Source organism: Neovison vison, chromosome 11 (assembly GCF_020171115.1).
Source record: "Neovison vison isolate M4711 chromosome 11, ASM_NN_V1, whole genome shotgun sequence".
Taxonomy (NCBI): domain Eukaryota; kingdom Metazoa; phylum Chordata; class Mammalia; order Carnivora; family Mustelidae; genus Neogale; species Neogale vison.
Window position 1 is genome coordinate 151,865,378 of NC_058101.1, and position 14,866 is coordinate 151,880,243.

Consider the following 14,866-nt stretch of genomic DNA (forward strand, 5'->3'; position numbering starts at 1 on the left):
TTCTTCAGGAGGAATTGCTTTATATGTAGGTATAAATTCAGTGTGACCTTGGTAGGAGGTGAGTTCAGTGTCTTCTTACATTGCACTCTTGAACCACCAAAATTCTAATTCATGTTTAAGATGATGATTCTGGTTGCTATGTATAGAATGCTTTGTAGGGGCAGGCTGACAAGCTAGGTGTTCACTGCTGGGCAGATGACAGAGAATAAGGCAGGTTATATTGTATTTGGAGTAAAGAAAATCTCTGGAGATTGTTCCTTATCAGTGTTTCAGTGACATTTATTTCTATATCCCAAGAACTTCATTGTCATTTTACAGAGAATGAAAGAAGTGATTCATTATTTTTCTTTTTACAGAAGAGATTCTGAGGGTTTTCTTTTTCTTTTGTGCTTGAAATAATTTAATTGTCTGTTTAGGAAAGAAAGTTCATGCTCTTGGACACTGACAATAGTTTTACTTTATTCTAATAAAAGGGATGGAACTTGATGGGAAAATTCTTTTGAATTATTGATTCCCATTTGTTTCTGTTTCCACCTGTGATCATGTAAGTTATTAGCACTAACAATATCAGATTTAGTATAGTCAGTCAGCAAATGACTTTAAAAAATTTTTTGTTTAGACTCTGTGTAATATATTTTAGAGTTTTAAATATGAGAAATTTCAAACATATGTAAATACAGACTACAGTATAATAAACTTCCATATATCCTCATCATGCAGTGTCAACAATAGTTAGCTCATGGTTAATCTTGTTTCATCTGTGCCTCCAAACACACTTTACCACCCACACTCATCCTGTTTATTTTTAAGCAAATTCTGGATAAATTGTTTTCTCTGTAAAAATCTCCGTATAGGGGCGCCTGGGGTGGCTCTGTTGTTAAGCATCTGCCTTATGCTCAGGTCATGATCCCAGAGTCCTGGGGTAGAGCCTTGCGTCGGGCTCCCTGCTCAGCGGGGAGCCTGCTTCTCCCTCTCCTTCAGCTACTCCCCCTGCTTATGTTTCCTCTGTTGGTGTGTCTGTCAGATAAATAAGTAAAATCTTAAAAAAAAAAAAATCTCAGTATATACTTCTAATAGGTAGGGTTTTTTTTCTTTTTTGAACAATTCAGTGTTTTAGTTTATTCCCTCTTTGAGCACATAAACAGGTAACTGTGTATGTGGATGGTTTGTCTTCGAATGTCAATTTATATGCTTCTTGTTCCAGTATAATTATCAAACATCAACCCTTTTCAGTTAAGAATGTCTCTGTTTGAATATTAAATTCTGTGGTCACCTAATATACATAAGGAAAGGCTTTTCATAGTTGTCAGTAAATACATTCATTTTATTTTTTTAATTTCATTTTATTTTATTTTAATTCCAGTATAGTTAGCATAAAGTGTTATATTAGTTTTTGGTATATAATAGTGTTTCACCAATTCCATACATCACCCAGTGTTCATCACAAAGAATGTACTCCTTAATCCCCATCACTTATTTCACCCACCCCCACGAGCCATCTCCCCACTGATAACCATCAATTTGTTCTCAATAGTTAAGGGTCTGTTTCTTGGCTTATCTCTTTCTTTTTCCTTTGATTGTTTTGTTTCTTAAATTCCACATCTGAGTGAAATCTCATATGGTATATGGTATTTGTCTTTCTCTGACTGGCTTATTTCACCTAGTATTATGCTCTTTAACTCCATCCATGTCATTGCAAATGGCAAGATTTCATTCTTTTTTATGGCCAAATAATATTCCATTATATAGATATACACACACACCACATCTTCTTTATCCATTCGTCTATTGATGGGCACTTGGGCTGCTTCCATAATTTGGCTGTTGTAAATAATGCTGCTATAAACATATGGCTTCATGTATCCCTTTGAATCAGAATTTTTGTATTTTTTTGGTTAATACCCGATAGCATAATTAATGGACCGTAGGATAGTTCTATTTTTAACTTTCTGAGGAACCTCAATACTGTTTTCTACAGTGGCTGAACCAGTTTGTATTCCCACCAACCGTGCAAGATGTTCCTTTTTCTCCACATCCTAATCAATATTTGTTGTTTCTTGTGTTGATTGTTACGATTCTGACTGGTATGTGGTGATATTATAGTTTCAATTTGCATTTCCTTGATGATAAGTGATGTTGGGCATCTTTTCATGTGTTTGTTAGCTATCTGTATGTCTTCTTGGGAAAATATCAGTTCATTTTTTCTGCCCATTTTAAATTGGATTATCTGTTTTTGGGTGTTTATTTGTATAGGTTTTGTTTTTTTTAATATATTTTGGATACTAACCCTGTATCATATATTTCATTTGCAGATAACCTCTCCTATTCCATAGGTTGCCTTTTAGTTTTGTTGATTGTTTCTCTTGGCTGTGCAGAAGCGTTTTATTTTGATAAAATCCCAATAGTTTATTTTTGCTTTTGTTTCCCTTGTCTCAGGATATATATCTAGAAAAATGTTGCAACAGTTGATGGTCAGAGACCTTACTGTCTGTACTCTCTTCTTAGATTTTTATGTTTTCAAGGTCTCACATTTGGATTAGGTCTTTAATCAATTTTGAGTTTATTTTTGTGGATGGTGTAAATAAGTGGTCCAGTTTCATTCTTTTGAGTGTTGCTGTCCAGTTTTCCCAACAACATTTGTTCAAGAGTTTGTCTTCTTCCCATTGGATATTCTTTTTTTTTTTCAAAGTGAAGGTCAAGCAAAGCTTTATTTCCCCCATTGGATATTCTTTCCTGCTTTGTGGAAGATTAATTGACCATACAGTTGTGGGTTCATTTCTGGGTTTTTATGTTCTGTTCCATTGATCTATGTGTCTTGTTTTTGTGCCAGTTCCATACTGTTTTTATTGTTACAGCTTTATAATGTAAGTTGAAGTTCAAAATTTTGATACCTCCAGCTTTGTCCCCCGCCCCCAAATTGCTTTGGCAATTCAGGGTCATTTATGGTTCCACATAAATTTTAGGATTTTTTTTTTGGTCTAGTTTGTGAAAAATAGTGTTGGTATTTTGGTAGAGATTGCATTAAATGTGTAGATTGCGTTGGGTAGTATAAACATTTTAATAATATTCTTCCATTCCATGAGCATGGAGTATCTTTCCATTGCTTTATGTCATTTTTGTTTCTTTCATCAGTGTTTTATAGTTTTCAGAGTACAGGTCTTTCACCTCTTTGATTAGCTTTATTCCTAGGTATCTTATTATTTTTGATCAGTGATAAATGAGATTGTTTCTTAATTTGTCTTTCTGCTGCTTCATTATTGGTATATAGAAATGCAACAGATTTCTCTACATTTGTTTTGTATCTTGCAACTTTACTGAATTCATTTATCTGTTCTTGTAGTTATTTGGTATAGTCTTTAGGGTTTTCTGTGTAGAGTAACATGTCATCTGCAAATAGTGAAAGTTCTACTTTTTCTTTACCAATTTGGATACCTTTTGTTTTTTTGTCTGATTGCTGAGTCTAGAACTTCCAGTACTCTGTTGATAAGAGTGGACATCCTTGTCTTATTCCTGACCTTAGAGGAAAAGCTCTTGGTTTTTCCCCATTGACTATGATGTGCACTGTGAGTTTTTCATATATGCCTTTGTTATGTGATGTGTGTAAACCTACTTTGTTGAGGACTTTTATCATTAATAGATGCTGTACTTTGTCAGATTTTTTCCTACATCTTTTGAGTTGATTATGTGATTTTTGCGTTTTCTCTTATTGTTATGTATGATATTGATTGATTTGTGGATATTGAACCACCATTGCATACCAGGATTCAATCCTTCTTGATTGCGGTGAACGATTTTTTTAATGTATTGTTGGATTCTGTTTACAAATATTTTGTGAGGATTTTTGCATTGATGTTCATCAAAGACATTATGGCCTGTAGTTCTCTCTCTCTCTTTTTTTTTTTTAAAAGGTTTTATTTATTTATTTATTTATTTGACAGAGAGAGAGAGAGAGAGAGACAGAGATCACAAGCAGGCAGAGGCAGAGAGAGAGAAGCAGGCTCCCCGCTGAGCAAGGAGCCCGATGCGGGGCTCGATCCCAGGACCCCGAGATCATGACCTGAGCTGAAGGCAGCGGCTTAACCCACTGAGCCACCCAGGTGCCCCTTTTTTTGGATATCTTTATCTGTTTTTGGTATCAGGGTAATGCTGGCCTCATACAGTGAATTTGGAGGTTTTCTTTCCTCTTCTACTTTTTGGAATAGTCTGAGAAGAATCAGTATTAACTCTTCTTTAAATTTTTGGTAGAATTTGCCTGTGAAGCTGTCTGGTCATGGACTTTCATTCTTTGAGAATTTATTTATTTATTTTTGATTACTGATTCAATCTCCTTGCTGGTAATTGATATATTCAAATTTTCTGTTCCTTCCTAGAGTTTTGGTAGGCTATATGTTCTAGGCATATATCCATTTTCTCTAGGCTGTCCAATTCGTTGGTATTAGTATTTCATAATATTCTTTTAAAATTGTTTGCATTTCTGTGATGTTGGTTTTTTCTCCTCTTTCATTTGTAATTTTATTTGAATCCTTTTTTTTTAGTAATTTATTTTAGAGAGAGAGTAAGGGTAGGGGCAAAGGGAGAGGGAGAGAGAGAATTTTGGAGCAGATTCTATACTGAGCACAGAGCCTGATGTGGGGCTTGAGCTCACAACACTGAGATCATGATCTGAGTTGAAATCAAGAACCATATGCTTAACCAGATGAGCTATACAGGCATCCCCTCTTTGTTTATTGAGGAGTCTGGGTAGAGGTTTATGAATTTTGCTGATCCTTTCAAAGAACCAGTTGCTGGTTTATGTGTCTGTTCTACTGGGGGGGGGTTGTTTGTTTGTGTCTGTATCATTTATTTCTACTCTGATCTTAATTATTTCCTTCCATCTACTGGGTTTGGGTTTTGTTTGTTCCTTTTCTAGCTCCATTAGATGTAAGTTTAGGTTGTTCATTTGATATTTTTCTTCATTAGGTATGTCTATATTTTTGTAAACTTCCCTCCCTTTTTGCTTTTGCTGCATTCCAAAGGTTTTGGACCCCATGTTTTTTCATTTTCATTTGTTCCCGTGTACTTTTTGATTTCTCCTTTGTGTTTTTGGTTGACCCTTTCATTGTTTAGTAACATGTTATTTAACCTCCATGTATTTGTGGTCTTTCCAGATTTTTGTTGTGGTTGGTTTCTAGTTGTGTAGTGCTGTGGTCAGAAAAGATGCATGATATGATTTCAGTCCTTTTCAGTTTGTTGAGACTTGTTTTTTGGCCTCATATATGATCTGTTCTGGAGAATGTTCCATGTACATTTGAAAAGAATGTGTATTCTGTATTTTAGGGTGTAATGTATCTAAATATATCTGTTAAATCCCCTTGATCTGGTGTCATTCAAAGCTATTTTTCCTTGTTGATTTTCTGATTGGATGATCTGTCAGTTGATGTAAGTGAGGTGTTAAAGTCCTCTACTATTATTGGGGCAATGGATGGCTCAGTTGGTAGAACATGTGACTCTTGATCTCAGGGTTGTGTGTTCAAGCCCCATGCTGGGTGTAGAGTTTGCTGAAAAATAAATAAGTAAATAAATAAGCAAGTAAGTAAATTTCCCTACTATTATTACATTAGTATTGATTAGGTTTTTTGTTTGTAATTAACTGTTTATACATATGGGTACTCTCATATTGGGTGGATAGATATTTATAATTTTTGTATCTTTTTGGATTGTCCTCTTTATTATTATATATTGCCCCCCCCTTTTTTGGGGATGAAAGTAACTTTTTAAAAAATTTCTTTTCCAGCGTAATAGAATTCATTGTTTATGCTTCACACCCAGTGCTCCATGTGATATGTGCCCTCTATATACCCACCACCTGGCTCCCCCGACCTCCCACCCCCCGCCCCTTCAAAACCCTCAGATTGTTTTTCATAGTCCATAGTCTCTCATAGTTCATCTCCCCTTCCAGTTTCCCTCAACTCCCTCTCCTCTCCATCTCCCAATGTCCTCCTTGTTATTGGTTATGCTCTATAAATAAGTGAAACCATATGATAATTGACTCTCTCTGCTTGACTTATTTCACTCAGCATAATCTCTTCCAGTCCTGTCCGTGTTGCTACAAAAGTTGGGTATTCATCCTTTCTGATGCAGGCATAGTACTCCATAGTGTATATGGACCACGTTGTGTTTATCTATTTGTCCGTTGAAGGGCATCTTGGTTCTTTCCACAGTTTGGCGACCGTGCCCTTTTTTTGTCTGTTGTTATAGTCTTTGTTTTAAAATCTGTTTTGTCTGATGTGGGTATTGCTACTCCAGCTTTCTTTTTTTTTTTTTTTAAAGATTTTATTTATTTATTTGACAGAGAGAGATCACAAATAGGCAGAGAGGCAGGCAGAGAGAGAGGAGGAAGCAGGCTCCCTGCTGAGCAGAGAGCCCGATGCGGGACTCGATCCCAGGACCCCGAGATCATGACCCGAGCCGAAGGCAGCGGCTTAACCCACTGAGCCACCCAGGCGCCCCTTCAGCTTTCTTTTGATATCATTTCCATGATAAATGTTTCTCCATTCCTTCACTTTCAGTCTGCAGGTGTTTTTAGGTCTTAAATGAGTCTCCTGTAAGCAGCATATAGGTGGGTCTTGTTTTTTTACTCACTCTGTCACTGTATGTCTTTCGATTGGAGCATTTAGTCCACTTAAGTCAAAGTAATTATTGATAGGGACATCTGGGGGCTCAGTTGGCTAAGCGTCCAACTCCTGATTTCCAGCTTAGGTCATGATGTCAGCCCCACATTGGGCTCATTGCACAGTGAGGAGCTGGCTTGAGGATTTTTCTCATCCCCCTCTGCCCCTACCCCTGCACGCTTGTGTCTATACTTGCGCACTCTCTCCCCCCTCTCTAAAATAAATCTTTAAAAAAAAAAGTAATTATTGACAGATGCGCATTTATTACTGTTTTAGTCCTTGTGTTGTGATTGTTTCTGAAGTTTTTCTCTGAGCTTTTTCTTTCTCTTTTATGGCTCACTAGTTTACCTTAGTGTTATTTTTGGATTCCTTTCTCTATTCTTTGTTTATCTATTAGTAGTTTTTGATTTGTGGTTACCATTAGGTCTATTTATTTATACTTAAAAAAAGATTTTTATTTATTGATTTGTTAGAGAGAGCACAAGCGGGGGAGTGGCAGGCAGAGGGAGAAGCAGGCTCTCTGCTGGGCAGGGAGCCCAATGTGGGACTTGATCTCAGACACTGGGGTCATGACCTGAGCTGAAGGCAGACGCTTAAGCAACTGAGCCACCCCAGCATCCTTACCTTTAGGTTTATTGATAACATCTTTGCATATGTCAGTCTATATTAAGTTGATGATCATTTAAATTGGAACCATTCTTTACTCCTCTCCTCCCCATTTTAAGTATATAGTGTATACTCTGAATCCTTTTATTTTTTGAGTTCCTTAACTGAATTTTTATAGAAATACTCATTTTTTTTAACACTTTTATGTTTCCTACAATCATACTGTCATTTTTGGTCTTTCCTTTCTTCTCAAGGAATCCTCTTTAATATTTCTAGCAGGGCTGGTTTAGTGGTCATGAACTCCTTTAATTTTTGTTTCTCTGAGAAACTCTTTATCTCCCCTTGTATTCTGGTTGATAGCCTTGCTGTTTAGAGTATTCATGGCTGGATAGAGTATTCTTGGCTGGAGGTTTTTCCCATTTAGTACTTAGAATATATCATGCCACTCCATCTGGTTTTCAAAGTTCTGAAAAATCCAATGACAGCTTTATGGAGTTTCCCTTCTGTTTCTGTTTTCTTTTGTCTTGCTGCTTTAAATTTTTTTTCTTTATCACTACATTTTGCCATTTTAATTATAGTATCTCTTGGTGTGGAGTCTCTTGACTTTGTTGGGGGTTCTCTGTACTTACTGGATCTGGATATCTTTGCTTCTCCAGATGAGGAAAGTTTTCAGCTCTTATTTATTCAAATAAAATTTCTGTCCCCTTTTCTGTCTGTTCTTTTCGGACCCCTGTGATACAAGTGTGATTTTGTTTGATGGAGTCACTAAGTTCCCTAAATCTGTTTGCATTTTCATAGTTCTTTTTTCTCTCTTTTGTTCAGCTTGATTACTTTCCATTATTCTGCCTTCTGTGTCATTCATTTGTTCCTTTGCTTCTTCCACCCTGCTGTTCATTCCATCAAGGGTGTTTCTTGTTTCTTTTATTGAGCCCTTTACCTCTGCTATGGTATTCCATATCTCTGTATTAATCCTCCTAGTGATGTTTTCCACTCTTTTCCCAAGTTCAGTGACAGTTTTTCTGATCATTTAAATTCTCTATCAGACATCTTACTTATATCTGTTTCACTTAAATCTCTTATATCTGACTGTGGCCTTGTCCTGTTCTTTCCTCTAGGACACATACCTCTGTCATCTCATTTTTTCTAGGTCCCTGTGCCTATTTCTCTGTGTTAGGAAGATAGTTAAGTCTTTTGTTCTTGACAGTAATGGCCTTATGAAGAAATTGGTCTAGTACTGCCCTACAGTGTAGTGTCCCCTGTTCCCCAGGGTCTGGCACTTCAGGAACTGTCTCCATTGTGTGCTGCATGCTCTCTCCTGTTGTGTTCTGGTGACTTTATTCTTTAGGCCAGTCATCTGCAGAGACTGTCTTTGCCTTTTGTGAGCAATGTTTAGTCCCTGGCCTGAATGTGATGAGTTTTTACTAAATGTGCACTCATCTGCTTGTAAAATAAGACCTGTTGCCACTGTTGCCTGAACTGAGGCCCTACAAAACTCCCAGGTCGGGAGATGTGGTGTGGGCAGGAGGTTGTGCCAGTCTTTAGGGGTAGGGAGCCCACTGTGCTGGGATTGAGGCAAGCCTGAAGGGAGTACCAGTTCTACTAGCTCAGTAGGTGTGGTGGGGCTTCCTATAAGCGAGTTAAGCAGTGAGGGGTGCGCTGGTTCCGCAGGTGACGCTGAGTGGCAGGGGCCGGGGGTGGTGGTATAGGCCAGTTCCTTCATTCCTGGAGAGGTCTCTCTGCAAACACTGCTATTTAGATGAGCAAATAATCTCCCCACTGTGTGCCCCAGATGCTCTTCAGATTGTTGTTTCCACGGGCTCTTCACCCTGCCTTCTCTCCAAGAACAGTCCCAGTGCCCACTAGGCTCTCCTTGAGCCAAGCCTGCAGACTTTTAGAACTCCAGGCTTTAAGCTCCACTGTTAGCAAGAACTCATGAAATTTGACCCCTCTTGGTTTCCATGCCATTGCTATGGGAATCTGTGTTCCACATGTGGGTGCTAGTCTGTCTCTTGCCCTTCTTCGCCACGGTGGCTCACTGCTCACTGTAGGGGCCAGGATCCACTTCTCTCCCAAACCATGTCTCTGCACTTCATACCTTCTTCATATGGGTTCTTCTCTGCCTTTAGTTGTGGAGTTTGTTCTGCTAGTCTTCCCGTCAATTTCTGATTTCTGGTGTTTTGGGATGATTTGGTAGTTATCTAGTTGTGTTCAAGGGACAATGAGGCAAGCCTAGGGTTCTTCTACTCCCAAAGCATCTTCTCCCTTTAGTAAATACATTGTTTAATAGCACTTTTAGTTTATGAGTATTTTTTTTCTTTCTTTCGTTCTTTGATTTTATTTACTTATTTGACAGAGAAGGCACAAGTAGGCAGAGCGGCCAACAAAGGGAGAGGGAGAAGCAGGCTCTCGGCTGAGCAGAAAACCCAACACAGGGCTCAGTCACAGGACCCTGGGATCATGACTTGTGCCAAAGGCATAAGCTTAACTGTCTGAGCCACCCAGGCCGCCCATTATTGAGTGTTTTTCTAATGACATGTCACTTTTCTATTTTCTATCAGGAGAGCAAGCCCTGGGACCTGGAGTTCACTATTTCAAGAAAACTGTATACTGAAGTAAAATGCTGCATGAGTTAGAAAAAGAAAGGATCCAGAAACACACGGTAAGGAGGGAATGAATCAACTGAATTTCCTTGATTATGAATTCCTTTATTTCCTCCACTTCTTCTTTCTTTGTTATAATCTGATTGTAAGGTGCAGAGAGTATTCTTTTGGAAACAGAAAGATTTTTAACATTTGAATTAGAAGGATAGTGCTTTAGAAATACTGACTTAACATTCTCTGTGGTATTTGCTTAGTTGTTAATTATCCAAGGTTTGATCCACCAAATTTAATCACAAATTTTTTGTGATCAATAGTTTTGTTTTCTGTTGTCTGTATCTCTTGTTCTACTTACTCAAGCCTTTTATTAATATTGGCAACTTTTTTTGTTTAAAGGAGAGAGAACTGTATCCAGACTTTAATAATTTTATACCAAACATGGAAGCTAGAGAGGATTGTGAAATGAGACCTGTTGATGGGTTATGTACATTATCCTACCTTGTAGTAATATCCTTGCTGTTCGTTTACATCTTATATCTTAGGTTAAAGGAGGTTCCCTCAAAGATTATTTTGCATTCTACCTTCTCCCAGCTATACTGAACATGTCTCAGACATGTCAAAAGTATGATAAATACTTTTTGGAGGAAATGAATGGAAGAAATTGGGAGTATTCTTTGGCACAGAATATTAGGAGTTCAGTTCTACATTTGTTAAGTTTGAGATGAAAGAAGTGAAAAGCTTTTGTAGCTGTCAAGTTGGTAAATGAACAGGAGTGGGAATGTTGTTTTAAGATTTATTAGCTGAAAGTATCCTAACATCCTAACAATATAACAATATATTGTTTCTGTCTCAGTACACTTCTCTCATTTTGGGAGATTAGGAAACTGAGGTATAAAGTTTGATAGCAAATCTGTCTCCAAAGGAGAAGAAATAATGGCCTTCATTTCTAAGTATAGTAGTCTTTCTAAAAGACCAACTTACTATTTATATTTTAAGAAGGAGCACATGATGTCTGCTAGCAGAAGATAAATGAGAACCTGGGAAATACATTTTGTCTCTGGATTAATGCACCTACTACTGGGTAAAGATCAAAAGAATTCTTGTTTCAACTCTGAATATAAAACATTGAGCTTCTCAGAGTCTTTTTTTTTCCTAAGTAATTCAAAAAGAGACTCATCTTAGGAGTAGAACTGGCTATCAAGGCTGGATAGGGTGGTGTTTCTCCATCTAAAGATGATGCTTCAGTCTTGAATAAAAATTGTTGCAGACATCTTTGCACTCTGTTGAATGTGGTTGATCTTCATTTTATAGAGCTCTAATTCTGCTCTATATCCAGTTAAATAGGAGGAAGGGGTGTGTATAAAATCTGAGGCTATTTTTGGACACTTATCCTTATCCATTTCTTATTAACCACAAGGAAAATATCCATACCGAAGGCAACCTAAACTGAACTTCAAATGTTCTATGAGACACATGCCCAGTGTTCCAGCTGTTCCTTTACCTTTTAAGATAGAAGCATTTTCTAGAAACATGAGGGAAGGTGGGCTTGTTGGACATAATCTTTTCAAGACTGACATGGTTTTTGTTTTTTTTTTTTTTGCAGGCCTGATTGTTGGCAATGACATCGATAAGAGGCTGGCATTTCTTTCTGTCATAACCAGCTACTTTATAACTGTGAATAGTAACTATGTGTATTTGTTGGTCAGCAAAATCTAGGAACAAGAGCTATGGCAGTTGAAAAAGTCTGTCTGATTCCAGGTTATTTTTCCTGGGTTTCATCATCAGGGACCTTCTCCTTTTCATCTCATCAACAATGTAGTACCTTTTACCATTTGTTAAAGAGTAAGGACATGTCCACTGGTCAGCAATCAGAACTTAAAATCTGCTGGAATAAGGTCAGAGACCATTTCAATTACAGCTGAGGAAAATGAAATTTCCATTTTATTCCGTGCCTTGTAGAGGGAGCACACTAACTCTTAACAGAAAGGTGTGAGTGAAAAGAGATTGAGTTTGTTTACTAGAAACTCATGGTTATGGCGAGTGACCCAACGTGACTAGAGGGGGCAAAAGCCACACAGGAACTCATGACGGGCTATACCATGTTGCGGAATGGGGGAGTGGGGAATGGAGGTCAAACCTGTATGTTACGGTGGTCCAACCGGATCCGACTCACATGGCTCAGTTTTACGCTCTTCATTATTCTGGTTTTCTTCCCCCTCATTGCTCACTATTATCTCACCACTCTGGATGAGGCTGATGAGGCCGGCAAGCGAATTTTTGGCCCAAGGGCTGGTAACGAACTCTGTGAGGTAAAGCACGTGCTGGATCTTTGCCGGATTCGTGAGTCTGTGAGTGAGGAGCTCTTGCAGCTGGAAGCCAAGCGGCAAGAGCTGAACAGTGAAATTGCCAAGCTGAATCTGAAGATTGAAGCCTGTAAGAAGAGTATTGAGAATGCCAAGCAGGACCTGCTTCAGCTCAAGAATGTCATTAGCCAGACTGAGCACTCGTATAAAGAGCTGATGGCTCAGAATCAGCCCAAACTTTCTCTGCCTATCCGGCTCCTTCCAGAGAAGGATGATTCTGGTCTTCCTCCCCCAAAGGTCATACGGGGATGCCGGCTTCACAATTGTTTTGATTATTCTCGTTGTCCTCTCACCTCCGGTTTTCCAGTCTATGTATATGACAGTGACCAGTTTGCCTTTGGCAGCTACCTGGATCCCTTAGTCAAGCAGGCTTTTCAAGCTACAGCACGAGCCAATGTATATGTTACAGAAAATGCAGACATTGCCTGCCTTTATGTGATTTTAGTGGGAGAAATACAGGAGCCAGTAGTGCTTCGGCCTGCCGAACTTGAGAAGCAGCTCTATTCCCTACCACATTGGCGGACAGATGGACACAACCATGTCATCATCAATCTGTCGCGGAAGTCAGATACACAGAACTTACTATATAATGTCAGTACAGGCCGTGCCATGGTGGCTCAGTCTACTTTCTATGCTTCCCAATACAGACCTGGCTTTGATTTGGTAGTGTCGCCACTAGTCCATGCCATGTCGGAGCCCAATTTCATGGAAATCCCACCACAGGTGCCAGTTAAACGGAAATATCTTTTCACCTTCCAGGGTGAGAAGATTGAATCACTGAGATCCAGCCTTCAGGAGGCTCGCTCCTTTGAAGAAGAAATGGAAGGTGACCCCCCAGCTGACTATGATGATCGAATCATTGCCACCTTAAAGGCTGTACAGGACAGCAGGCTAGATCAGGTCCTGGTAGAATTTACTTGCAAAAACCAGCCGAAGCCCAGTCTGCCTACCGAGTGGGCACTGTGTGGTGAGCGTGAGGACCGCTTGGAATTGCTGAAGCTTTCCACCTTTGCCCTCATTATCACTCCTGGGGACCCTCACTTGGTTATTTCATCTGGGTGTGCAACACGGCTCTTTGAAGCCCTGGAAGTTGGTGCTGTCCCAGTTGTGCTGGGGGAGCAGGTACAGCTTCCTTACCAGGACATGCTGCAGTGGAATGAGGCCGCCCTGGTGGTACCCAAGCCACGCGTTACTGAGGTTCATTTTCTGTTACGAAGCCTCTCAGATAGTGATCTGCTGGCTATGCGGCGGCAAGGCCGCTTTCTCTGGGAGACTTACTTCTCAACCGCTGACAGTATTTTTAATACCGTGCTGGCAATGATTAGGACTCGCATACAGATCCCAGCTGCTCCCATCCGGGAAGAGGCAGCCGCTGAGATCCCCCATCGGTCAGGCAAGGCGGCTGGAACTGACCCTAACATGGCCGACAACGGGGACCTGGACCTGGGGCCAGTGGAGACAGAGCCGCCTTATGCCTCACCCAAATACCTCCGCAACTTTACGTTGACTGTCACTGATTTTTACCGCAGCTGGAACTCTGCTCCAGGGCCTTTCCATCTGTTCCCCCACACACCCTTTGACCCTGTGTTGCCCTCAGAAGCCAAATTCTTGGGCTCAGGGACTGGATTTCGGCCTATTGGTGGTGGAGCTGGGGGTTCTGGCAAGGAGTTTCAGGCAGCACTTGGAGGGAATGTTCCACGAGAGCAGTTCACAGTGGTGATGTTGACCTATGAGCGGGAGGAAGTGCTTATGAACTCTCTAGAGAGACTGAATGGCCTCCCTTACCTGAACAAGGTAGTGGTGGTATGGAATTCGCCCAAGCTACCGTCGGAGGACCTTCTGTGGCCTGACATTGGCGTCCCTATCATGGTAATAGAAAAATGAGCAGTTTGTTTTACTGCATGAGATAGTGTTTCACTTGTAATCCCTTTTCCAAATATATATAATGTAAGTCTTTGTAGATACATTTTTTTTTTTAAACTATACAGATTTCCTTTCCCTGTGGAATTTGTGCTTGCTTCTTTTTCAGTCCTTTCAGGCCTTGCCAGTTTCATCTCTGCTACTCACTTCCTAAATCTCCTAAGACTCTCCAAAACTGAAATCAATATTGGCCCCATGAAGATTTACAAAAGCCCTTCAGTTATCCTGTTGATGTCTTCCATGTCATAACAAAGATGTTCATGCAAATGATGATGACAAAACTAATGCTTAGGAAGTGCGTATGACCCAGGCAGTGTAATTTAGGATTTATAAACTTACATCATTATTATGGTTTCTTCTCCTTATCTCTATGGAAACTGAGGCTTCAAGAGGTTAACTCTTTTGCCCAAGGTCATAATCATGACAAGTCATGGACAAACTGAGTTTCAGTGTTGTCTGATTGCAGAAGCTGCAGCTTTAATCACCTTCCACACTTAGCAAGAAGACTATTTATCAGAATATTGTAGAGGTTTTTTGGAAGATTGGAGTTGAGTTTTGAAATATTTGGGAGTTGGAGGTCCTGGTCTCTCACAGTTCTTTCTGTTCTTTTTGTCATGATTTGGATGCCATATTTTACAGGAAAGATAATGGTAGGATAGGGCTTTAGTTCTGAGGACTTTGTTGTTTATCCACCTTTTGGCATAAATTTAGCAATCTAGAAGATTACCTA

The 14,866-nt window shown here is 39.5% G+C and overlaps 1 protein-coding gene across 1 annotated transcript in view; it reads left to right on the forward strand.

Annotated features, from left to right (window-relative positions):
- Window positions 1-14,866, forward strand: part of EXTL3 (exostosin like glycosyltransferase 3) — an 86,124-nt gene that overhangs the window by 38,507 nt on the left and 32,751 nt on the right. The window contains exons 2-3 of the mRNA XM_044225025.1: window positions 9,815-9,915; window positions 11,457-14,085. Coding sequence (XP_044080960.1) covers window positions 11,938-14,085 — 2,148 coding nt within the window. The 5' untranslated portion in view covers window positions 9,815-9,915; window positions 11,457-11,937. The remainder of the gene's footprint in view (window positions 1-9,814; window positions 9,916-11,456; window positions 14,086-14,866) is intronic.